The 24,882-nt window shown below is 48.5% G+C and overlaps 1 protein-coding gene across 6 annotated transcripts in view; it reads right to left on the bottom strand.

Moving 5' to 3' along the window:
* Positions 1-24,882, bottom strand: part of smoc1 (SPARC related modular calcium binding 1) — a 206,994-nt gene that overhangs the window by 46,559 nt on the left and 135,553 nt on the right. For all 6 annotated transcript variants that reach the window (XM_041847373.1, XM_041847377.1, XM_041847378.1 and 3 more), the window contains exon 10: positions 23,753-23,835. In XM_041847373.1, coding sequence (XP_041703307.1) covers positions 23,753-23,835 — 83 coding nt within the window. The remainder of the gene's footprint in view (positions 1-23,752; positions 23,836-24,882) is intronic.

The following is a 24,882-nucleotide window of genomic DNA, read 5'->3' as shown; positions in this document are numbered from 1 at the left end:
GTGAGCCTCTGGCTTTAGTAGAGACTAGTGAGCCCCTGGCTTTAGTAGAGACTAGTGAGCCCCTGGCTTTAGTGGAGACTAGTGAGCCCTTGGCTTTAGTAGAGACTAGTGAGCCCTTGGCTTTAGTGGAGACTAGTGAGCCCTTGGCTTTAGTGGAGACTAGTGAGCCCTTGGCTTTAGTGGAGACTAGTGAGCCCTTGGCTTTAGTAGAGACTAGTGAGCCCTTGGCTTTAGTGGAGACTAGTGAGCCCTTGGCTTTAGTAGAGACTAGTGAGCCCCTGGCTTTAGTGGAGACTAGTGAGCCCTTGGCTTTAGTGGAGATTAGTGAGCCCTTGGCTTTAGTAGAGACTAGTGAGCCCCTGGCTTTAGTAGAGACTAGTGAGCCCTTGGCTTTAGTGGAGACTAGTGAGCCCGTGGCTTTAGTGGAGACTAGTGAGCCCTTGGCTTTAGTGGAGACTAGTGAGCCCTTGGCTTTAGTAGAGACTAGTGAGCCCTTGGCTTTAGTAGAGACTAGTGAGCCCTTGGCTTTAGTGGAGACTAGTGAGCCCTTGGCTTTAGTGGAGACTAGTGAGCCCTTGGCTTTAGTAGAGACTAGTGAGCCCTTGGCTTTAGTGGAGACTAGTGAGCCCTTGGCTTTAGTAGAGACTAGTGAGCCCCTGGCTTTAGTAGAGACTAGTGAGCCCTTGGCTTTAGTGGAGACTAGTGAGCCCTTGGCTTTAGTAGAGACTAGTGAGCCCCTGGCTTTAGTAGAGACTAGTGAGCCCCTGGCTTTAGTAGAGACTAGTGAGCCCTTGGCTTTAGTGGAGACTAGTGAGCCCGTGGCTTTAGTGGAGACTAGTGAGCCCTTGGCTTTAGTGGAGACTAGTGAGCCCTTGGCTTTAGTAGAGACTAGTGAGCCCTTGGCTTTAGTAGAGACTAGTGAGCCCTTGGCTTTAGTGGAGACTAGTGAGCCCTTGGCTTTAGTGGAGACTAGTGAGCCCTTGGCTTTAGTAGAGACTAGTGAGCCCTTGGCTTTAGTGGAGACTAGTGAGCCCTTGGCTTTAGTAGAGACTAGTGAGCCCCTGGCTTTAGTAGAGACTAGTGAGCCCTTGGCTTTAGTGGAGACTAGTGAGCCCTTGGCTTTAGTGGAGACTAGTGAGCCCTTGGCTTTAGTGGAGACTAGTGAGCCCCTGGCTTTAGTGAAGACTAGTGAGCCCTTGGCTTTAGTGGAGACTAGTGAGCCCCTGGCTTTAGTGGAGACTAGTGAGCCCCTGGCTTTAGTGGAGACTAGTGAGCTTTTGGCTTTAGTAGAGACTAGTGAGCCCTTGGTTTTAGTGGAGACTAGTGAGCCCTTGGCTTTAGTGGAGACTAGTGAGCTTTGGCTTTAGTAGAGACTAGTGAGCCCTTGGCTTTAGTAGAGACTAGTGAGCCCTTGGCTTTAGTGGAGACTAGTGAGCTTTCGCCTTTAGTAGAGACTAGTGAGCCCTTGGCTTTAGTAGAGACTAGTGAGCCTTTGGTTCAGTAGAGACTAGTGAGCTTTTGGCTTTAGTGGAGACTGGTTAGCTTTTGGCTTTAGTAGAGACTAGTGAGCCCTTGATTTAGTAGAGACTAGTGAGCCCTTGGCTTTAGTGGAGACTAGTTAGCTTTTGGCTTTAGTAGAGACTAGTGAGCCATTGGCTTTAGTGGAGACTAGTGAGCCCTTGGCTTTAGTGGAGACTAGTGAGCCCTTGGCTAAGTAGAGACTAGTGAGCTTTTGGCTTTAGTAGAGACTAGTGAGCCCTTGGCTTTAGTAGAGACTAGTGAGCCCTTGGCTTTAGTAGAGACTAGTGAGCCCTTGGCTTTAGTAGAGACTAGTGAGCCCTTGGCTTTAGTGGAGACTAGTGAGCTTTTGGCTTTAGTGGAGACTAGTGAGCCCTTGGCCTTAGTGGAGACTAGTGAGCCCTTGGCTTTAGTGGAGACTAGTGAGCCCTTGGCTTTAGTGGAGACTAGTGAGCCCTTGGCTTTAGTAGAGACTAGTGAACCCTTGGATTTAGTGGAGACTAGTGAGCACTTGGCTTTAGTGGAGACTAGTGAGCCCTTGGCTTTAGTGGAGACTAGTGAGCCCTTGGCTTTAGTAGAGACTAGTGAGCCCTTGGCTTTAGTTGAGACTAGTGAGCCCTTGGCTTTAGTAGAGACTAGTGAGCTTTTGGCTTTAGTAGAGACTAGTGAGCTTTTGGCTTTAGAAGAGACTAGTGAGCCCCTGGCTTTAGTGGAGACTAGTGATCCCTTGGCTTTAGTAGAGACTAGTGAGCCCTTGGCTTTAGTAGAGACTAGTGAGCCCTTGGCTTTAGTGGAGACTAGTGAGCCCTTGGCTTTAGTAGAGACTAGTGAGCCCTTGGCTTTAGTGGAGACTAGTGAGCCCTTGGCTTTAGTAGAGACTAGTGAGCCCTTGGCTTTAGTGGAGACTAGTGAGCCCTTGGCTTTAGTAGAGACCAGTGAGCCCTTGGCTTTAGTAGAGACTAGTCAGCCCTTGGCTTTAGTGGAGACTAGTGAGCCCTTGGCTTATGTAGAGACTAGTGAGCTTTTGGCTTAGTAGAGACTAGTGAGCCCTTGGCTTTAGTGGAGACTAGTGAGCCCCTGGCTTTAGTAAAGACTAGTGAGCCCTTGGCTTTAGTGGAGACTAGTGAGCCCTTGGCTTTAGTGGAGACTAGTGAGCCCTTGGCTTTAGTGGAGACTAGTGAGCCCTTGGCTTTAGTGGAGACTAGTGAGCCCTTGGCTTTAGTGGAGACTAGTGAGCCCTTGGCTTTAGTAGAGACTAGTGAGCCCTTGGCTTTAGTAGAGACTAGTGAGCCCTTGGCTTTAGTGGAGACTAGTGAGCCATTGGCTTTAGTGGAGACTAGTGAGCCCCTGGCTTTAGTAGAGACTAGTGAGCCCTTGGCTTTAGTAGAGACGGGTGAGCCCTTGGCTTTAGTGGAGACTAGTGAGCCTCTGGCTTTAGTAGAGACTAGTGAGCCCCTGGCTTTAGTAGAGACTAGTGAGCCCCTGGCTTTAGTGGAGACTAGTGAGCCCTTGGCTTTAGTAGAGACTAGTGAGCCCTTGGCTTTAGTGGAGACTAGTGAGCCCTTGGCTTTAGTGGAGACTAGTGAGCCCTTGGCTTTAGTGGAGACTAGTGAGCCCTTGGCTTTAGTAGAGACTAGTGAGCCCTTGGCTTTAGTGGAGACTAGTGAGCCCTTGGCTTTAGTAGAGACTAGTGAGCCCCTGGCTTTAGTAGAGACTAGTGAGCCCTTGGCTTTAGTGGAGATTAGTGAGCCCTTGGCTTTAGTAGAGACTAGTGAGCCCCTGGCTTTAGTAGAGACTAGTGAGCCCTTGGCTTTAGTGGAGACTAGTGAGCCCGTGGCTTTAGTGGAGACTAGTGAGCCCTTGGCTTTAGTGGAGACTAGTGAGCCCTTGGCTTTAGTAGAGACTAGTGAGCCCTTGGCTTTAGTGGAGACTAGTGAGCCCCTGGCTTTAGTAGAGACTAGTGAGCCCTTGGCTTTAGTGGAGACTAGTGAGCCCTTGGCTTTAGTAGAGACTAGTGAGCCCCTGGCTTTAGTGGAGACTAGTGAGCCCCTGTCTTTAGTAGAGACTAGTGAGCCCTTGGCTTTAGTAGAGACTAGTGAGCCCTTGGCTTTAGTGGAGACTAGTGAGCCCTTGGCTTTAGTGGAGACTAGTGAGCCCTTGGCTTTAGTGGAGACTAGTGAGCCCTTGGCTTTAGTGGAGACTAGTGAGCCCTTGGCTTTAGTAGAGACTAGTGAGCCCCTGGCTTTAGTAGAGACTAGTGAGCCCTTGGCTTTAGTGGAGACTAGTGAGCCCTTGGCTTTAGTGGAGACTAGTGAGCCCTTGGCTTTAGTGGAGACTAGTGAGCCCCTGGCTTTAGTGGAGACTAGTGAGCCCCTGGCTTTAGTGAAGACTAGTGAGCCCTTGGCTTTAGTGGAGACTAGTGAGCCCCTGGCTTTAGTGGAGACTAGTGAGCCCCTGGCTTTAGTGGAGACTAGTGAGCTTTTGGCTTTAGTAGAGACTAGTGAGCCCTTGGTTTTAGTGGAGACTAGTGAGCCCTTGGCTTTAGTGGAGACTAGTGAGCTTTTGGCTTTAGTAGAGACTAGTGAGCCTTTGGCTTTAGTAGAGACTAGTGAGCCCTTGGCTTTAGTGGAGACTAGTGAGCTTTCGCCTTTAGTAGAGACTAGTGAGCCCTTGGCTTTAGTAGAGACTAGTGAGCCTTTGGTTCAGTAGAGACTAGTGAGCTTTTGGCTTTAGTGGAGACTGGTTAGCTTTTGGCTTTAGTAGAGACTAGTGAGCCCTTGATTTAGTAGAGACTAGTGAGCCCTTGGCTTTAGTGGAGACTAGTTAGCTTTTGGCTTTAGTAGAGACTAGTGAGCCATTGGCTTTAGTGGAGACTAGTGAGCCCTTGGCTTTAGTGGAGACTAGTGAGCCCTTGGCTAAGTAGAGACTAGTGAGCTTTTGGCTTTAGTGGAGACTAGTGAGCCCTTGGCTTTAGTAGAGACTAGTGAGCCCTTGGCTTTAGTAGAGACTAGTGAGCCCTTGGCTTTAGTAGAGACTAGTGAGCCCTTGGCTTTAGTGGAGACTAGTGAGCTTTTGGCTTTAGTGGAGACTAGTGAGCCCTTGGCCTTAGTGGAGACTAGTGAGCCCTTGGCTTTAGTGGAGACTAGTGAGCCCTTGGCTTTAGTGGAGACTAGTGAGCCCTTGGCTTTAGTAGAGACTAGTGAACCCTTGGATTTAGTGGAGACTAGTGAGCACTTGGCTTTAGTGGAGACTAGTGAGCCCTTGGCTTTAGTGGAGACTAGTGAGCCCTTGGCTTTAGTAGAGACTAGTGAGCCCTTGGCTTTAGTTGAGACTAGTGAGCCCTTGGCTTTAGTAGAGACTAGTGAGCTTTTGGCTTTAGTAGAGACTAGTGAGCTTTTGGCTTTAGAAGAGACTAGTGAGCCCCTGGCTTTAGTGGAGACTAGTGATCCCTTGGCTTTAGTAGAGACTAGTGAGCCCTTGGCTTTAGTAGAGACTAGTGAGCCCTTGGCTTTAGTGGAGACTAGTGAGCCCTTGGCTTTAGTAGAGACTAGTGAGCTCTTGGCTTTAGTGGAGACTAGTGAGCCCTTGGCTTTAGTAGAGACTAGTGAGCCCTTGGCTTTAGTGGAGACTAGTGAGCCCTTGGCTTTAGTAGAGACCAGTGAGCCCTTGGCTTTAGTAGAGACTAGTCAGCCCTTGGCTTTAGTGGAGACTAGTGAGCCCTTGGCTTATGTAGAGACTAGTGAGCTTTTGGCTTAGTAGAGACTAGTGAGCCCTTGGCTTTAGTGGAGACTAGTGAGCCCCTGGCTTTAGTAGAGACTAGTGAGCCCTTGGCTTTAGTGGAGACTAGTGAGCCCTTGGCTTTAGTGGAGACTAGTGAGCCCTTGGCTTTAGTGGAGACTAGTGAGCCCTTGGCTTTAGTGGAGACTAGTGAGCCCTTGGCTTTAGTGGAGACTAGTGAGCCCTTGGCTTTAGTAGAGACTAGTGAGCCCTTGGCTTTAGTAGAGACTAGTGAGCCCTTGGCTTTAGTGGAGACTAGTGAGCCATTGGCTTTAGTGGAGACTAGTGAGCCCCTGGCTTTAGTAGAGACTAGTGAGCCCTTGGCTTTAGTAGAGACGGGTGAGCCCTTGGCTTTAGTGGAGACTAGTGAGCCTCTGGCTTTAGTAGAGACTAGTGAGCCCCTGGCTTTAGTAGAGACTAGTGAGCCCCTGGCTTTAGTGGAGACTAGTGAGCCCTTGGCTTTAGTAGAGACTAGTGAGCCCTTGGCTTTAGTGGAGACTAGTGAGCCCTTGGCTTTAGTGGAGACTAGTGAGCCCTTGGCTTTAGTGGAGACTAGTGAGCCCTTGGCTTTAGTAGAGACTAGTGAGCCCTTGGCTTTAGTGGAGACTAGTGAACCCTTGGATTTAGTGGAGACTAGAGAGCCCTTGGCTTTAGTGGAGACTAGTGAGCCCTTGGCTTTAGTGGAGACTATTGAGCCCTTGGCTTTAGTAGAGACTAGTGAGCCCTTGGCTTTAGTAGAGACTAGTGAGCCCTTGGCTTTAGTGGAGACTAGTGAGCCCTTGGCTTTAGTAGAGACTAGTGAGCCCTTGGCTTTAGTGGAGACTAGTGAGCCCATGGCTTTAGTGGAGACTAGTGAGCCCTTGGCTTTAGTGGAGACTAGTGAGCCCTTGGCTTTAGTGGAGACTAGTGAGCCCTTGGCTTTAGTAGAGACTAGTGAGCCCTTGGCTTTAGTAGAGACTAGTGAGCCCCTTGGCTTTAGTAGAGACTAGTGAGCCCCTTGGCTTTAGTAGAGACTAGTGAGCCCTTGGCTTTAGTAGAGACTAGTGAGCCCTTGGCTTTAGTGGAGACTAGTGAGCCCTTGGCTTTAGTGGAGACTAGTGAGCCCTTGGCTTTAGTAGAGACTAGTGAGCCCTTGGCTTTAGTGGAGACTAGTGAGCCCTTGGCTTTGGTGGAGAGTAGTGAGCCCTTGGCTTTAGTGGAGACTAGTGAGCCCCTGGCTTTAGTGGAGACTAGTGAGCCCCTGGCTTTAGTGGAGACTAGTGAGCCCTTGGCTTTAGTGGAGACTAGTGAGCCCCTGGCTTTAGTGAAGACTAGTGAGCCCTTGGCTTTAGTGGAGACTAGTGAGCCCCTGGCTTTAGTGGAGACTAGTGAGCCCCTGGCTTTAGTGGAGACTAGTGAGCTTTTGGCTTTAGTAGAGACTAGTGAGCCCTTGGTTTTAGTGGAGACTAGTGAGCCCTTGGCTTTAGTGGAGACTAGTGAGCTTTTGGCTTTAGTAGAGACTAGTGAGCCTTTGGCTTTAGTAGAGACTAGTGAGCCCTTGGCTTTAGTGGAGACTAGTGAGCTTTCGCCTTTAGTAGAGACTAGTGAGCCCTTGGCTTTAGTAGAGACTAGTGAGCCTTTGGTTCAGTAGAGACTAGTGAGCTTTTGGCTTTAGTGGAGACTGGTTAGCTTTTGGCTTTAGTAGAGACTAGTGAGCCCTTGATTTAGTAGAGACTAGTGAGCCCTTGGCTTTAGTGGAGACTAGTGAGCCCTTGGCTAAGTAGAGGCTAGTGAGCTTTTGGCTTTAGTGGAGACTAGTGAGCCCTTGGCTAAGTAGAGGCTAGTGAGCTTTTGGCTTTAGTGGAGACTAGTGAGCCCTTGGCTTTAGTAGAGACTAGTGAGCCCTTGGCTTTAGTAGAGACTAGTGAGCCCTTGGCTTTAGTAGAGACTAGTGAGCCCTTGGCTTTAGTGGAGACTAGTGAGCTTTTGGCTTTAGTGGAGACTAGTGAGCCCTTGGCCTTAGTGGAGACTAGTGAGCCCTTGGCTTTAGTGGAGACTAGTGAGCCCTTGGCTTTAGTGGAGACTAGTGAGCCCTTGGCTTTAGTAGAGACTAGTGAACCCTTGGATTTAGTGGAGACTAGTGAGCCCTTGGCTTTAGTGGAGACTAGTGAGCCCTTGGCTTTAGTGGAGACTAGTGAGCCCCTTGGCTTTAGTAGAGACTAGTGAGCCCTTGGCTTTAGTTGAGACTAGTGAGCCCTTGGCTTTAGTAGAGACTAGTGAGCTTTTGGCTTTAGTAGAGACTAGTGAGCTTTTGGCTTTAGAAGAGACTAGTGAGCCCCTGGCTTTAGTGGAGACTAGTGATCCCTTGGCTTTAGTAGAGACTAGTGAGCCCTTGGCTTTAGTAGAGACTAGTGAGCCCTTGGCTTTAGATGAGACTAGTGAGCCCTTGGCTTTAGTAGAGACTAGTGAGCCCTTGGCTTTAGTGGAGACTAGTGAGCCCTTGGCTTTAGTAGAGACTAGTGAGCCCTTGGCTTTAGTGGAGACTAGTGAGCCCTTGGCTTTAGTAGAGACTAGTGAGCCCTTGGCTTTAGTAGAGACTAGTCAGCCCTTGGCTTTGGTGGAGACTAGTGAGCCCTTGGCTTATGTAGAGACTAGTGAGCTTTTGGCTTAGTAGAGACTAGTGAGCCCTTGGCTTTAGTGGAGACTAGTGAGCCCTTGGCTTTGGTAGAGACTAGTGAGCCCCTGGCTTTAGTAGAGACTAGTGAGCCCTTGGCTTTAGTGGAGACTAGTGAGCCCTTGGCTTTAGTGGAGACTAGTGAGCCCTTGGCTTTAGTGGAGACTAGTGAGCCCTTGGCTTTAGTGGAGACTAGTGAGCCCTTGGCTTTAGTGGAGACTAGTGAGCCCTTGGCTTTAGTAGAGACTAGTGAGCCCTTGGCTTTAGTAGAGACTAGTGAGCCCTTGGCTTTAGTGGAGACTAGTGAGCCCTTGGCTTTAGTGGAGACTAGTGAGCCCCTGGCTTTAGTAGAGACTAGTGAGCCCTTGGCTTTAGTAGAGACTAGTGAGCCCTTGGCTTTAGTGGAGACTAGTGAGCCCCTGGCTTTAGTAGAGACTAGTGAGCCCCTGGCTTTAGTAGAGACTAGTGAGCCCCTGGCTTTAGTGGAGACTAGTGAGCCCTTGGCTTTAGTAGAGACTAGTGAGCCCTTGGCTTTAGTGGAGACTAGTGAGCCCTTGGCTTTAGTGGAGACTAGTGAGCCCTTGGCTTTAGTGGAGACTAGTGAGCCCTTGGCTTTAGTAGAGACTAGTGAGCCCTTGGCTTTAGTGGAGACTAGTGAGCCATTGGCTTTAGTAGAGACTAGTGAGCCCCTGGCTTTAGTAGAGACTAGTGAGCCCTTGGCTTTAGTGGAGACTAGTGAGCCCTTGGCTTTAGTAGAGACTAGTGAGCCCCTGGCTTTAGTAGAGACTAGTGAGCCCTTGGCTTTAGTGGAGACTAGTGAGCCCTTGGCTTTAGTGGAGACTAGTGAGCCCTTGGCTTTAGTGGAGACTAGTGAGCCCTTGGCTTTAGTAGAGACTAGTGAGCCCTTGGCTTTAGTGGAGACTAGTGAGCCCTTGGCTTTAGTGGAGACTAGTGAGCCCTTGGCTTTAGTGGAGACTAGTGAGCCCCTGGCTTTAGTAGAGACTAGTGAGCCCTTGGCTTTAGTAGAGACTAGTGAGCCCTTGGCTTTAGTGGAGACTAGTGAGCCCCTGGCTTTAGTAGAGACTAGTGAGCCCCTGGCTTTAGTAGAGACTAGTGAGCCCCTGGCTTTAGTGGAGACTAGTGAGCCCTTGGCTTTAGTAGAGACTAGTGAGCCCTTGGCTTTAGTGGAGACTAGTGAGCCCTTGGCTTTAGTGGAGACTAGTGAGCCCTTGGCTTTAGTGGAGACTAGTGAGCCCTTGGCTTTAGTAGAGACTAATGAGCCCTTGGCTTTAGCGGAGACTAGTGAGCCCTTGGCTTTAGTAGAGACTAGTGAGCCCCTGGCTTTAGTAGAGACTAGTGAGCCCTTGGCTTTAGTGGAGACTAGTGAGCCCTTGGCTTTAGTAGAGACTAGTGAGCCCCTGGCTTTAGTAGAGACTAGTGAGCCCTTGGCTTTAGTGGAGACTAGTGAGCCCTTGGCCTTAGTGGAGACTAGTGAGCCCTTGGCTTTAGTGGAGACTAGTGAGCCCTTGGCTTTAGTAGAGACTAGTGAGCCCTTGGCTTTAGTAGAGACTAGTGAACCCTTGGATTTAGTGGAGACTAGAGAGCCCTTGGCTTTAGTGGAGACTAGTGAGCCCTTGGCTTTAGTGGAGACTAGTGAGCCCTTGGCTTTAGTAGAGACTAGTGAGCCCTTGGCTTTAGTAGAGACTAGTGAGCCCTTGGCTTTAGTGGAGACTAGTGAGCCCTTGGCTTTAGTAGAGACTAGTGAGCCCTTGGCTTTAGTTGAGACTAGTGAGCCCTTGGCTTTAGTAGAGACGAGTGAGCCCTTGGCTTTAGTAGAGACTAGTGAGCCCTTGGCTTTAGTAGAGACTAGTGAGCCCTTGGCTTTAGTGGAGACTAGTGAGCCCTTGGCCTTAGTGGAGACTAGTAAGCCCTTGGCTTTAGTGGAGACTAGTGAGCCCTTGGCTTTAGTAGAGACTAGTGAGCCCTTGGCTTTAGTAGAGACTAGTGAGCCCTTGGCTTTAGTGGAGACTAGTGAGCCCATGGCTTTAGTGGAGACTAGTGAGCCCTTGGCTTTAGTGGAGACTAGTGAGCCCTTGGCTTTAGTGGAGACTAGTGAGCCCTTGGCTTTAGTAGAGACTAGTGAGCCCTTGGCTTTAGTAGAGACTAGTGAGCCCTTGGCTTTAGTAGAGACTAGTGAGCCCTTGGCTTTAGTAGAGACTAGTGAGCCCTTGGCTTTAGTAGAGACTAGTGAGCCCTTGGCTTTAGTGGAGACTAGTGAGCCCTTGGCTTTAGTGGAGACTAGTGAGCCCTTGGCTTTAGTAGAGACTAGTGAGCCCTTGGCTTTAGTGGAGACTAGTGAGCCCTTGGCTTTGGTGGAGAGTAGTGAGCCCTTGGCTTTAGTGGAGACTAGTGAGCCCCTGGCTTTAGTGGAGACTAGTGAGCCCCTGGCTTTAGTGGAGACTAGTGAGCCCTTGGCTTTAGTGGAGACTAGTGAGCCCCTGGCTTTAGTGATGACTAGTGAGCCCTTGGCTTTAGTGGAGACTAGTGAGCCCCTGGCTTTAGTGGAGACTAGTGAGCCCCTGGCTTTAGTGGAGACTAGTGAGCTTTTGGCTTTAGTAGAGACTAGTGAGCCCTTGGTTTTAGTGGAGACTAGTGAGCCCTTGGCTTTAGTGGAGACTAGTGAGCTTTTGGCTTTAGTAGAGACTAGTGAGCCTTTGGCTTTAGTAGAGACTAGTGAGCCCTTGGCTTTAGTGGAGACTAGTGAGCTTTCGCCTTTAGTAGAGACTAGTGAGCCCTTGGCTTTAGTAGAGACTAGTGAGCCTTTGGTTCAGTAGAGACTAGTGAGCTTTTGGCTTTAGTGGAGACTGGTTAGCTTTTGGCTTTAGTAGAGACTAGTGACCCTTGATTTAGTAGAGACTAGTGAGCCCTTGGCTTTAGTGGAGACTAGTTAGCTTTTGGCTTTAGTAGAGACTAGTGAGCCCTTGGCTAAGTAGAGGCTAGTGAGCTTTTGGCTTTAGTGGAGACTAGTGAGCCCTTGGCTAAGTAGAGGCTAGTGAGCTTTTGGCTTTAGTGGAGACTAGTGAGCTTTTGGCTTTAGTGGAGACTAGTGAGCCCTTGGCCTTAGTGGAGACTAGTGAGCCCTTGGCTTTAGTGGAGACTAGTGAGCCCTTGGCTTTAGTGGAGACTAGTGAGCCCTTGGCTTTAGTAGAGACTAGTGAACCCTTGGATTTAGTGGAGACTAGTGAGCCCTTGGCTTTAGTGGAGACTAGTGAGCCCTTGGCTTTAGTGGAGACTAGTGAGCCCTTGGCTTTAGTAGAGACTAGTGAGCCCTTGGCTTTAGTTGAGACTAGTGAGCCCTTGGCTTTAGTAGAGACTAGTGAGCTTTTGGCTTTAGTAGAGACTAGTGAGCTTTTGGCTTTAGAAGAGACTAGTGAGCCCCTGGCTTTAGTGGAGACTAGTGATCCCTTGGCTTTAGTAGAGACTAGTGAGCCCTTGGCTTTAGTAGAGACTAGTGAGCCCTTGGCTTTAGTGGAGACTAGTGAGCCCTTGGCTTTAGTAGAGACTAGTCAGCCCTTGGCTTTAGTGGAGACTAGTGAGCCCTTGGCTTTAGTAGAGACTAGTGAGCCCTTGGCTTTAGTGGGGACTAGTGAGCCCTTGGCTTTAGTAGAGACTAGTGAGCCCTTGGCTTTAGTAGAGACTAGTCAGCCCTTGGCTTTAGTGGAGACTAGTGAGCCCTTGGCTTATGTAGAGACTAGTGAGCTTTTGGCTTAGTAGAGACTAGTGAGCCCTTGGCTTTAGTGGAGACTAGTGAGCCCTTGGCTTTGGTAGAGACTAGTGAGCCCCTGGCTTTAGTAGAGACTAGTGAGCCCTTGGCTTTAGTGGAGACTAGTGAGCCCTTGGCTTTAGTGGAGACTAGTGAGCCCTTGGCTTTAGTGGAGACAAGTGAGCCCTTGGCTTTAGTGGAGACTAGTGAGCCCTTGGCTTTAGTGGAGACTAGTGAGCCCTTGGCTTTAGTAGAGACTAGTGAGCCCTTGGCTTTAGTAGAGACTAGTGAGCCCCTGGCTTTAGTGGAGACTAGTGAGCCCTTGGCATTAGTAGAGACTAGTGAGCCCTTGGCTTTAGTAGAGACTAGTGAACCCTTGGATTTAGTGGAGACTAGAGAGCCCTTGGCTTTAGTGGAGACTAGTGAGCCCTTGGCTTTAGTGGAGACTAGTGAGCCCTTGGCTTTAGTAGAGACTAGTGAGCCCTTGGCTTTAGTAGAGACTAGTGAGCCCTTGGCTTTAGTGGAGACTAGTGAGCCCTTGGCTTTAGTAGAGACTAGTGAGCCCTTGGCTTTAGTGGAGACTAGTGAGCCCATGGCTTTAGTGGAGACTAGTGAGCCCTTGGCTTTAGTGGAGACTAGTGAGCCCTTGGCTTTAGTGGAGACTAGTGAGCCCTTGGCTTTGGTAGAGACTAGTGAGCCCTTGGCTTTAGTAGAGACTAGTGAGCCCTTGGCTTTAGTAGAGACTAGTGAGCCCTTGGCTTTAGTAGAGACTAGTGAGCCCTTGGCTTTAGTAGAGACTAGTGAGCCCTTGGCTTTAGTGGAGACTAGTGAGCCCTTGGCTTTAGTGGAGACTAGTGAGCCCTTGGCTTTAGTAGAGACTAGTGAGCCCTTGGCTTTAGTGGAGACTAGTGAGCCCTTGGCTTTGGTGGAGAGTAGTGAGCCCTTGCCTTAGTGGAGACTAGTGAGCCCCTGGCTTTAGTGGAGACTAGTGAGCCCCTGGCTTTAGTGGAGACTAGTGAGCCCTTGGCTTTAGTGGAGACTAGTGAGCCCCTGGCTTTAGTGAAGACTAGTGAGCCCTTGGCTTTAGTGGAGACTAGTGAGCCCCTGGCTTTAGTGGAGACTAGTGAGCCCCTGGCTTTAGTGGAGACTAGTGAACTTTTGGCTTTAGTAGAGACTAGTGAACCCTTGGTTTTAGTGGAGACTAGTGAGCCCTTGGCTTTAGTGGAGACTAGTGAGCTTTTGGCTTTAGTAGAGACTAGTGAGCCTTTGGCTTTAGTAGAGACTAGTGAGCCCTTGGCTTTAGTGGAGACTAGTGAGCTTTCGCCTTTAGTAGAGACTAGTGAGCCCTTGGCTTTAGTAGAGACTAGTGAGCTTTTGGTTCAGTAGAGACTAGTGAGCTTTTGGCTTTAGTGGAGACTGGTTAGCTTTTGGCTTTAGTAGAGACTAGTGAGCCCTTGATTTAGTAGAGACTAGTGAGCCCCTTGGCTTTAGTGGAGACTAGTTAGCTTTTGGCTTTAGTAGAGACTAGTGAGCCCTTGGCTAAGTAGAGGCTAGTGAGCTTTTGGCTTTAGTGGAGACTAGTGAGCCCTTGGCTAAGTAGAGGCTAGTGAGCTTTTGGCTTTAGTGGAGACTAGTGAGCCCTTGGCTTTAGTAGAGACTAGTGAGCCCTTGGCTTTAGTAGAGACTAGTGAGCCCTTGGCTTTAGTAGAGACTAGTGAGCCCTTGGCTTTAGTGGAGACTAGTGAGCTTTTGGCTTTAGTGGAGACTAGTGAGCCCTTGGCCTTAGTGGAGACTAGTGAGCCCTTGGCTTTAGTGGAGACTAGTGAGCCCTTGGCTTTAGTGGAGACTAGTGAGCCCCTTGGCTTTAGTAGAGACTAGTGAACCCTTGGATTTAGTGGAGACTAGTGAGCCCTTGGCTTTAGTGGAGACTAGTGAGCCCTTGGCTTTAGTGGAGACTAGTGAGCCCTTGGCTTTAGTAGAGACTAGTGAGCCCTTGGCTTTAGTTGAGACTAGTGAGCCCTTGGCTTTAGTAGAGACTAGTGAGCTTTTGGCTTTAGTAGAGACTAGTGAGCTTTTGGCTTTAGAAGAGACTAGTGAGCCCCTGGCTTTAGTGGAGACTAGTGATCCCTTGGCTTTAGTAGAGACTAGTGAGCCCTTGGCTTTAGTAGAGACTAGTGAGCCCTTGGCTTTAGTGGAGACTAGTGAGCCCTTGGCTTTAGTAGAGACTAGTGAGCCCTTGGCTTTAGTGGAGACTAGTGAGCCCTTGGCTTTAGTAGAGACTAGTGAGCCCTTGGCTTTAGTGGAGACTAGTGAGCCCTTGGCTTTAGTAGAGACTAGTGAGCCCTTGGCTTTAGTAGAGACTAGTCAGCCCTTGGCTTTAGTGGAGACTAGTGAGCCCTTGGCTTATGTAGAGACTAGTGAGCTTTTGGCTTAGTAGAGACTAGTGAGCCCTTGGCTTTAGTGGAGACTAGTGAGCCCTTGGCTTTGGTAGAGACTAGTGAGCCCCTGGCTTTAGTAGAGACTAGTGATCCCTTGGCTTTAGTAGAGACTAGTGAGCCCTTGGCTTTAGTAGAGACTAGTGAGCCCTTGGCTTTAGTGGAGACTAGTGAGCCCTTGGCTTTAGTAGAGACTAGTGAGCCCTTGGCTTTAGTGGAGACTAGTGAGCCCTTGGCTTTAGTAGAGACTAGTGAGCCCTTGGCTTTAGTGGAGACTAGTGAGCCCTTGGCTTTAGTAGAGACTAGTGAGCCCTTGGCTTTAGTAGAGACTAGTCAGCCCTTGGCTTTAGTGGAGACTAGTGAGCCCTTGGCTTATGTAGAGACTAGTGAGCTTTTGGCTTAGTAGAGACTAGTGAGCCCTTGGCTTTAGTGGAGACTAGTGAGCCCTTGGCTTTGGTAGAGACTAGTGAGCCCCTGGCTTTAGTAGAGACTAGTGAGCCCTTGGCTTTAGTTGAGACTAGTGAGCCCTTGGCTTTAGTGGAGACTAGTGAGCCCTTGGCTTTAGTGGAGACTTGTGAGCCCTTGGCTTTAGTGGAGACTAGTGAGCCCTTGGCTTTAGTGGAGACTAGTGAGCCCTTGGCTTTAGTAGAGACTAGTGAGCCCTTGGCTTTAGTAGAGACTAGTGAGCCCTTGGCTTTAGTGGAGACTAGTGAGCCCTTGGCTTTAGTGGAGACTAGTGAGCCCCTGGCTTTAGTAGAGACTAGTGAGCCCCTTGGCTTTAGTAGAGACTAGTGAGCCCTTGGCTTTAGTGGAGACTAGTGAGCCCCTGGCTTTAGTAGAGACTAGTGAGCCCCCTGGCTTTAGTAGAGACTAGTGAGCCCCTGGCTTTAGTGGAGACTAGTGAGCCCTTGGCTTTAGTAGAGACTAGTGAGCCCCTTGGCTTTAGTGGAGACAGTGAGCCCTTGGCTTTAGTGGAGACTAGTGAGCCCCTTGGCTTTAGTGGAGACTAGTGAGCCCTTGGCTTTAGTAGAGACTAGTGAGCCCTTGGCTTTAGTGGAGACTAGTGAGCCCTTGGCTTTAGTAGAGACTAGTGAGCCCCTGGCTTTAGTAGAGACTAGTGAGCCCTTGGCTTTAGTGGAGACTAGTGAGCCCTTGGCTTTAGTAGAGACTAGTGAGCCCCTGGCTTTAGTAGAGACTAGTGAGCCCTTGGCTTTAGTGGAGACTAGTGAGCCCTTGGCTTTAGTGGAGACTAGTGAGCCCTTGGCTTTAGTGGAGACTAGTGAGCCCTTGGCTTTATTAGAGACTAGTGAGCCCTTGGCTTTAGTGGAGACTAGTGAGCCCTTGGCTTTAGTGGAGACTAGTGAGCCCCTGGCTTTAGTAGAGACTAGTGAGCCCTTGGCTTTAGTAGAGACTAGTGAGCCCTTGGCTTTAGTGGAGACTAGTGAGCCCCTGGCTTTAGTAGAGACTAGTGAGCCCCTGGCTTTAGTAGAGACTAGTGAGCCCCTGGCTTTAGTAGAGACTAGTGAGCCCCTGGCTTTAGTGGAGACTAGTGAGCCCTTGGCTTTAGTAGAGACTAGTGAGCCCTTGGCTTTAGTGGAGACTAGTGAGCCCTTGGCTTTAGTGGAGACTAGTGAGCCCTTGGCTTTAGTGGAGACTAGTGAGCCCTTGGCTTTAGTGGAGACTAGTGAGCCCTTGGCTTTGGTAGAGACTAGTGAGCCCTTGGCTTTAGTAGAGACTAGTGAGCCCCTGGCTTTAGTAGAGACTAGTGAGCCCTTGGCTTTAGTGGAGACTAGTGAGCCCTTGGCTTTAGTAGAGACTAGTGAGCCCCTGGCTTTAGTAGAGACTAGTGAGCCCTTGGCTTTAGTGGAGACTAGTGAGCCCTTGGCTTTAGTGGAGACTAGTGAGCCCCTGGCTTTAGTAGAGACTAGTGAGCCCTTGGCTTTGGTAGAGACTAGTGAGCCCTTGGCTTTAGTAGAGACTAGTGAGCCCTTGGCTTTAGTGGAGACTACTGAGCCCCTGGCTTTAGTAGAGACTAGTGAGCCCTTGGCTTTAGTAGAGACTAGTGAGCCCTTGGCTTTAGTGGAGACTAGTGAGCCCTTGGCTTTAGTAGAGACTAGTGAGCCCCTGGCTTTAGTAGAGACTAGTGAGCCCTTGGCTTTAGTAGAGACTAGTGAGCCCTTGGCTTTAGTGGAGACTAGTGAGCCCTTGGCTTTAGTGGAGACTAGTGAGCCCTTGGCTTTAGTGGAGACTAGTGAGCCCTTGGCTTTAGTAGAGACTAGTGAGCCCTTGGCTTTAGTGGAGACTAGTGAGCCCTTGGCTTTAGTAGAGACTAGTGAGCCCCTGGCTTTAGTAGAGACTAGTGAGCCCTTGGCTTTAGTAGAGACTAGTGAGCCCTTGGCTTTAGTAGAGACTAGTGAGCCCCTGGCTTTAGTAGAGACTAGTGAGCCCTTGGCTTTAGTGGAGACTAGTGAGCCCTTGGCTTTAGTAGAGACTAGTGAGCCCCTGGATTTAGTAGAGACTAGTGAGCCCTTGGCTTTAGTGGAGACTAGTGAGCCCTTGGCTTTAGTGGAGACTAGTGAGCCCCTGGCTTTAGTAGAGACTAGTGAACCCTTGGATTTAGTGGAGACTAGTGAGCCCTTGGCTTTAGTGGAGACTATTGAGCCCTTGGCTTTAGTGGAGACTAGTGAGCCCTTGGCTTTAGTAGAGACTAGTGAGCCCTTGGCTTTAGTAGAGACTAGTGAGCCCCTGGCTTTAGTAGAGACTAGTGAGCCCCTGGCTTTAGTGGAGACTAGTGAGCCCTTGGCTTTAGTAGAGACTAGTGAGCCCTTGGCTTTAGTGGAGACTAGTGAGCCCTTGGCTTTAGTGGAGACTAGTGAGCCCTTGGCTTTAGTGGAGACTAGTGAGCCCTTGGCTTTAGTGGAGACTAGTGAGCCCTTGGCTTTGGTAGAGACTAGTGAGCCCTTGGCTTTAGTAGAGACTAGTGAGCCCCTGGCTTTAGTAGAGACTAGTGAGCCCTTGGCTTTAGTGGAGACTAGTGAGCCCTTGGCTTTAGTAGAGACTTAGTGAGCCCCTGGCTTTAGTAGAGACTAGTGAGCCCTTGGCTTTAGTGGAGACTAGTGAGCCCTTGGCTTTAGTGGAGACTAGTGAGCCCCTGGCTTTAGTAGAGACTAGTGAGCCCTTGGCTTTGGTAGAGACTAGTGAGCCCTTGGCTTTAGTAGAGACTAGTGAGCCCTTGGCTTTAGTGGAGACTACTGAGCCCCTGGCTTTAGTAGAGACTAGTGAGCCCTTGGCTTTAGTAGAGACTAGTGAGCCCTTGGCTTTAGTGGAGACTAGTGAGCCCCTGGCTTTAGTGGAGACTAGTGAGCCCCTGGCTTTAGTGGAGACTAGTGAGCCCTTGGCTTTAGTGGAGACTAGTGAGCCCCTGGCTTTAGTGAAGACTAGTGAGCCCTTGGCTTTAGTGGAGACTAGTGAGCCCCTGGCTTTAGTGGAGACTAGTGAGCCCCTGGCTTTAGTGGAGACTAGTGAACTTTTGGCTTTAGTAGAGACTAGTGAACCCTTGGTTTTAGTGGAGACTAGTGAGCCCTTGGCTTTAGTGGAGACTAGTGAGCTTTTGGCTTTAGTAGAGACTAGTGAGCCTTTGGCTTTAGTAGAGACTAGTGAGCCCTTGGCTTTAGTGGAGACTAGTGAGCTTTCGCCTTTAGTAGAGACTAGTGAGCCCTTGGCTTTAGTAGAGACTAGTGAGCTTTTGGTTCAGTAGAGACTAGTGAGCTTTTGGCTTTAGTGGAGACTGGTTAGCTTTTGGCTTTAGTAGAGACTAGTGAGCCCTTGATTTAGTAGAGACTAGTGAGCCCTTGGCTTTAGTGGAGACTAGTTAGCTTTTGGCTTTAGTAGAGACTAGTGAGCCCTTGGCTAAGTAGAGGCTAGTGAGCTTTTGGCTTTAGTGGAGACTAGTGAGCCCTTGGCTAAGTAGAGGCTAGTGAGCTTTTGGCTTTAGTGGAGACTAGTGAGCCCTTGGCTTTAGTAGAGACTAGTGAGCCCTTGGCTTTAGTAGAGACTAGTGAGCCCTTGGCTTTAGTAGAGACTAGTGAGCCCCTGGCTTTAGTAGAGACTAGTGAGCCCTTGGCTTTAGTGGAGACTAGTGAGCCCTTGGCTTTAGTAGAGACTAGTGAGCCCCTGGCTTTAGTAGAGACTAGTGAGCCCTTGGCTTTAGTGGAGACTAGTGAGCCCTTGGCTTTAGTGGAGACTAGTGAGCCCTTGGCTTTAGTGGAGACTAGTGAGCCCTTGGCTTTGGTAGAGACTAGTGAGCCCTTGGCTTTAGTAGAGACTAGTGAGCCCTTGGCTTTAGTGGAGACTACTGAGCCCCTGGCTTTAGTAGAGACTAGTGAGCCCTTGGCTTTAGTAGAGACTAGTGAGCCCTTGGCTTTAGTGGAGACTAGTGAGCCCTTGGCTTTAGTAGAGACTAGTGAGCCCCTGGCTTTAGTAGAGACTAGTGAGCCCTTGGCTTTAGTAGAGACTAGTGAGCCCTTGGCTTTAGTGGAGACTAGTGAGCCCTTGGCTTTAGTGGAGACTAGTGAGCCCCTTGGCTTTAGTGGAGACTAGTGAGCCCTTGGCTTTAGTAGAGACTAGTGAGCCCTTGGCTTTAGTGGAGACTAGTGAGCCCTTGGCTTTAGTAGAGACTAGTGAGCCCCTGGCTTTAGTAGAGACTAGTGAGCCCTTGGCTTTAGTGGAGACTAGTGAGCCCTTGGCTTTAGTAGAGACTAGTGAGCCCCTGGCTTTAGTAGAGACTAGTGAGCCCTTGGCTTTAGTGGAGACTAGTGAGCCCTTGGCTTTAGTGGAGACTAGTGAGCCCTTGGCTTTAGTGGAGACTAGTGAGCCCTTGGCTTTAGTAGAGACTAGTGAGCCCTTGGCTTTAGTGGAGACTAGTGAGCCCTTGGCTTTAGTGGAGACTAGTGAGCCCTTGGCTTTAGTAGAGACTAGTGAGCCCCTGGATTTAGTAGAGACTAGTGAGCCCTTGGCTTTAGTGGAGACTAGTGAGCCCTTGGCTTTAGTGGAGACTAGTGAGCCCCTGGCTTTAGTAGAGACTAGTGAACCCTTGGATTTAGTGGAGACTAGTGAGCCCTTGGCTTTAGTGGAGACTAGTGAGCCCTTGGCTTTAGTGGAGACTAGTGAGCCCTTGGCTTTAGTAGAGACTAGTGAGCCCTTGGCTTTAGTAGAGACTAGTGAGCCCCTGGCTTTAGTAGAGACTAGTGAGCCCCTGGCTTTAGTGGAGACTAGTGAGCCCTTGGCTTTAGTAGAGACTAGTGAGCCCTTGGCTTTAGTGGAGACTAGTGAGCCCTTGGCTTTAGTGGAGACTAGTGAGCCCTTGGCTTTAGTGGAGACTAGTGAGCCCTTGGCTTTAGTGGAGACTAGTGAGCCCTTGGCTTTGGTAGAGACTAGTGAGCCCTTGGCTTTAGTAGAGACTAGTGAGCCCCTGGCTTTAGTAGAGACTAGTGAGCCCTTGGCTTTAGTGGAGACTAGTGAGCCCTTGGCTTTAGTAGAGACTAGTGAGCCCCTGGCTTTAGTAGAGACTAGTGAGCCCTTGGCTTTAGTGGAGACTAGTGAGCCCTTGGCTTTAGTGGAGACTAGTGAGCCCCTGGCTTTAGTAGAGACTAGTGAGCCCTTGGCTTTGGTAGAGACTAGTGAGCCCTTGGCTTTAGTAGAGACTAGTGAGCCCTTGGCTTTAGTGGAGACTACTGAGCCCCTGGCTTTAGTAGAGACTAGTGAGCCCTTGGCTTTAGTAGAGACTAGTGAGCCCTTGGCTTTAGTGGAGACTAGTGAGCCCCTGGCTTTAGTAGAGACTAGTGAGCCCCTGGCTTTAGTAGAGACTAGTGAGCCCTTGGCTTTAGTAGAGACTAGTGAGCCCTTGGCTTTAGTAGAGACTAGTGAGCCCCTGGCTTTAGTAGAGACTAGTGAGCCCTTGGCTTTAGTAGAGACTAGTGAGCCCCTGGCTTTAGTAGAGACTAGTGAGCCCTTGGCTTTAGTAGAGACTAGTGAGCCCTTGGCTTTAGTAGAGACTAGTGAGCCCCTGGCTTTAGTGGAGACTAGTGAGCCCCTGGCTTTAGTGGAGACTAGTGAGCCCTTGGCTTTAGTAGAGACTAGTGAGCCCTTGGCTTTAGTAGAGACTAGTGAGCCCTTGAAACTCAGCCAAGACCTCAAAGTGCAAACAAAAACAGAACATTGACAAAAATACGGTATATTCAGTAAAATATATAAGCACTTATATACACTCTCATCAATATATACTACCAATCAAAAGTTTTAGAACATCTACTCATTCAAGGGTTTTTCTTTATTTTTACTATTTTTTACATTGTAGAATAATAGTGAAGACATCAAAACTGTGAAATAACACATATGGAATCATGTAGCAACCAAAAAAGCGTTAAACCAATCAAAATATATTTTATATTTGAGATTCTTTACATAGCCACCCTTTGCCTTGATGACAGCTTTGCAGACTCTTGGCATTCTCTCAACCAGCTTCATGAGGTAGTCACCTGGAATGTATTTCAATTAAAAGGTGTGCCTTCTTAAAAGTTAATTTGTAGAATTTCTTTCCTTCTTAATGCGTTTGAGCAAATCAGTTGTGTTCTGACAAGGTGGGGGGGGGGGGGATATACAGAAGATAGCCCTATTTGGTAAAAGACCAAGTCCATATTTTGGCAAGAACAAGCTCAAATAAGCAGAGAAACAACAGTCCATCATTACTTTAAGACATGAAGGTCAGTCAATCCGGAAAATTGCAGTCGCAAAAACCATCAAGCGCTATGATGAAACTGGCTCTCATGAGGACCGCCACAGGAAAAGAAGACCCAGAGTTACCTCTGCTGCTGAGTTCATTAGAGTTACCAGCCTCAGAAATTGCAGCCGAAATAAATGCTTCACAGAGTTCAAGTCACAGACACATCTCAACATCAATTGTTCAGAGGAGACTGTGTGAATCAGGCTTTCATGGTCGAATTTCTGCAAAGGAACCACTACTAAAGGACACCAATAACAAGAAGAGACTTACTTGGGCCAAGAAAAACGAGCAATGGACATTAGACCGGTGGAATTTGAGTCCAAATTTGAGATTTTTGGTTCCAACCGTGTCTTTGTGAGACGTGGTGTGGGTTGAACGGATGATCTCCGCATGTGTAGTTCCCACCGTAAAGCATGGAGGAGGAGGTGTTATGGTGTGGGGGTGCTTTGCTGGTGACACTGTCTGTGATTAATTTACACTTAACCAGCATGGCTACCACAGCATTCTGCAGCGATACACCATCCCATCTGGTTTGGGCTTAGAGGGAAAATAGTAAAACTAAAGAAAAACCCTTCAATGAGTAGGTGTCCTAAAACTTTTGACCGGTATTGTATAAGCTCTTATATGCACTCTCATCAGTATATAAGCTCTTATAAACACTGTCATCATATACTCTCATCAATATATAAGCTCTTATATACAATCTCATCATATACACTCTCATCAATATATAAGTTCTTATATACAATCTCATCATATACACACTCATCAATATATAAGCTCTTATATACAATCTCATCAGTATATAAGCTCTTATATTACGGTTACGAAACCCCTACCTGTCCCAGACCTGCTGTTTTCAACTCTTAATGATCGGCTATGAAAAGCCAACTGAGAGACCTGAGCCCTAGGACCATACGTCGGGACTACCGGCCGTGGTGACTCCTTGCTGTCCCCAGTCCGCCTGGCCTTGCTGCTATTCCAGTTTCAACTGTTCTGCCTGCGGTTATGGAACCCCTACCTGTCCCAGACCTGCTGTTTTCAACTCTTAATGATCGGCTATGAAAAGCCAACTGAGATTTATTCCTGATTATTATTTGACCATGCTTGTCACTTATGAACATTTTTGAACATCTTGGCATGGTTCTGTTATAATCTTCACCCGGCACAGCCAGAAGAGGACTGGCCACCCCCTCATAGCCTGTTTCCTCTCTAGGTTTCTTCCTAGGTTTTCGCCTTTCTAGGGAGTTTTTCCTAGCCACCGTGCTTCTACACCTGCATTACTAGCTGTTTGGGGTTTTAGGCTGGGTTTCTGTACAGCACTTCGAGATATTAGCTGATGTAAGAAGGGCTATATAAAATAAAATTGATTGATTATATACAATCTCATCAATATATAAGCTCCTATATACACTCTCATCAATATGTAAGCTCTTATACAGTGCATTCGGGACAGGATTGTGTTGAGGCACAGATCTTGGGAAGGGTACCAAAAAATGTCTGCAGCATTGAAGGTCCCCAAGAACATAGTGGCCTCCATCACTCTTAAATGGAAGATGTTTGGAACCACCCAGACTCTTCCTAGAGCTGGCCGCCCGGCCAAACTGAGCCATCGGGGGAGAAGGGCCTTGGTCAGTGAGGTGACCAAGAACCCGATGTTCACTCTGACAGAGCTCTAGAGTTCCTCTGTGGAAATGGGAGAACCTTCCAGAAGGACAACCATCTCTGCAGCACTCCACCAATCTGGCCTTTATGGTAGAGTGGCCAGACAGAAGCCACTCCTCAGTAAAAGGCACATGACAGCCCGCTTGGAGTTTGCCAAAAGCCACCTAAAAATGCTCAGACAATGAGAAACAAGATTCTCTAGTCTGATGAAACCAAGATTGAACTCTTCAGCCTGAATGCCAAGCATCACGTCTGGAGGAAACCTGGCACCATCCCTATGATGAAGCATGGTGCTGGCAGCATCATGCTGTCGGGATGTTTTTCAGCGGCAGGGACTGGGAGACTAGTCAGGATCAAGACAAAGATGAATGGAGCAAAGTACAGAGAGATCCTTGATGAGATCCTGCTCCAGAGCGCTCAGGACCTCAGACTGGGGCAAAGGTTCACCTTCCAACAGGACAACGATCTTAAGCACACAGCCAAGACAACGCAGGGGTGGCTTGGCACAAGTCTCTGAATGTCCTTGGGTGGCCCAGCCAGAGCCCAGACTTGAACCCGATCAAACATCTCTGGAGAGACCTGAAAATTACTGTGCAGCAACGCTCCCCACCCAACGTGACAGAGCTTGAGAGGATCTGCAGAGAAGAATGGGAGGAACTCCCCAAATACAGGTGTGCCAAGCTTGTAGCATCATACCCAAGAAGACTCTATGCAGTAATCGCTGCCAAAAGCGCTTCAACAAAGTACTGAGTAAAGGGTCTGAATACTTATGTAAATGTAATATTTCCGATTTTTTATTTTTTTATAATTTAGCAAAAATGTCTAAAAACCTGTTTTTGCTTTGTCATTATGGGGTATTGTGTGTAGATTGATGAGGGGAAAAAACTATTTAATCAATTTTAGAATAAGGCTGTAACGTAACAAAACGTGGAAAAAGTCAAGGGGTCTGAACACTTTCCGAAGGCACTGTATACACTCTCTTCAGTATATAAGCTTTTATATAGACTATCATCAAGATATAACCTCTTGTATATGCTCTCATGAATACATAAGCTCTTATATACACTCTCATCAATATATAAGCTCTTATATACAACCTTATCAGTATTAAAGCTCTTATATACTGAAAGGCTCTGAGTCAGTGTGTCCTCTCCTCTCACCTGTCAGGTCTCGGCCCTGGAAAGGATCTTCAACGTCTGAGACCATCGAACGAGCCGTGCTGTCACACTCTGGGGTCTGGTACCTGTCACAAAGAGAAAGGAAGGCAGAGAGAGAGAGCAAGAGAGAGGGAAAGAGAGAGAGAGAGAGAGAGAGAGAGAGAGAGAGAGAGAGAGAGAGAGAGAGAGAGAGAGAGAGAGAGAGAGAGAGAGAGAGAGAGAGAGAAGGACAAAGAGAGAGAAGGAAAGAGAGAGAGAAGGACAGAGAGAGAGGAGGACAGAGAGAGTGAGAGAGTGAGAGAGAGAGAGAGAGAGAGAGAGAGAGAGAGAGAGAGAGAGAGAGAGAGAGAGAGAGAGAGAGAGAGAGAGAAAAAAAGAGAGAGAGAAAAAAAGAGAGAGAGAGAGAGAGAGAGAGAGAGAGATAGAAAAAAGAGAGAGAGAAAAAAGAGAGAGAGAGAGAGAGAGAGAGAGAGAGAGAGAGAGAGAGAGAGAGAGAGAGAGAGGAGGAGGAGAGAGAGAGAAGGAAAGAGAGAGAGAAGGACAGAAGAGAGAAGGAAGAGAGATAGAGAGAGAGAGAGAAAAAAAGAGAGAGAGAGAAAAATAGAGAGAAAGAGTATAAATGTAGAGAAAAAAGAAGAGAGAGAGAGAGAGAGAGAGAGAGAGAGAGAGAGAGAGAGAGAGAGAGAGAGAAAGAGAGAGAGAAAGAGAGAGAGAGAGAGAGAGAGAGAGAGAGAGAGAGAGAGAAAGAGAGCCATCAGCTGAGTCTGTCTCCTTCCTTCCTTTTACCTCAGAGGTACCTCAAAGATACAACAGTAATGAGAGACAAGAGAGTACCTCAGAGATACAACAGTAAGGAGAGACAAGAGAGTACCTCAGAGATAAACAGTAAGGAGAGACAAGAGAGTACCTCAGAGATACAACAGTAAGGAGAGACAAGAGAGTTCCTCAGAGATACAACAGTAAGGAGAGAGAGACAAGAGATTTCCTCAGAGATACAACAGTAAGGAAAGAGAGAAAAAAGACTACCTAAGAGGAGATAGAGACAAGAGAGTTCCTCAAAGATACAACAGCAAGGAGAGAGAGACAATAGAGTTCCTCAGAGATAAAACAGTAAGGAGAGACAAGAGAGTACC

This window comes from Coregonus clupeaformis, chromosome 25 (assembly GCF_020615455.1).
Source record: "Coregonus clupeaformis isolate EN_2021a chromosome 25, ASM2061545v1, whole genome shotgun sequence".
Classification (NCBI taxonomy): Eukaryota; Metazoa; Chordata; class Actinopteri; order Salmoniformes; family Salmonidae; genus Coregonus; species Coregonus clupeaformis.
This window is presented reverse-complemented; position numbering and strand designations above follow the sequence as displayed.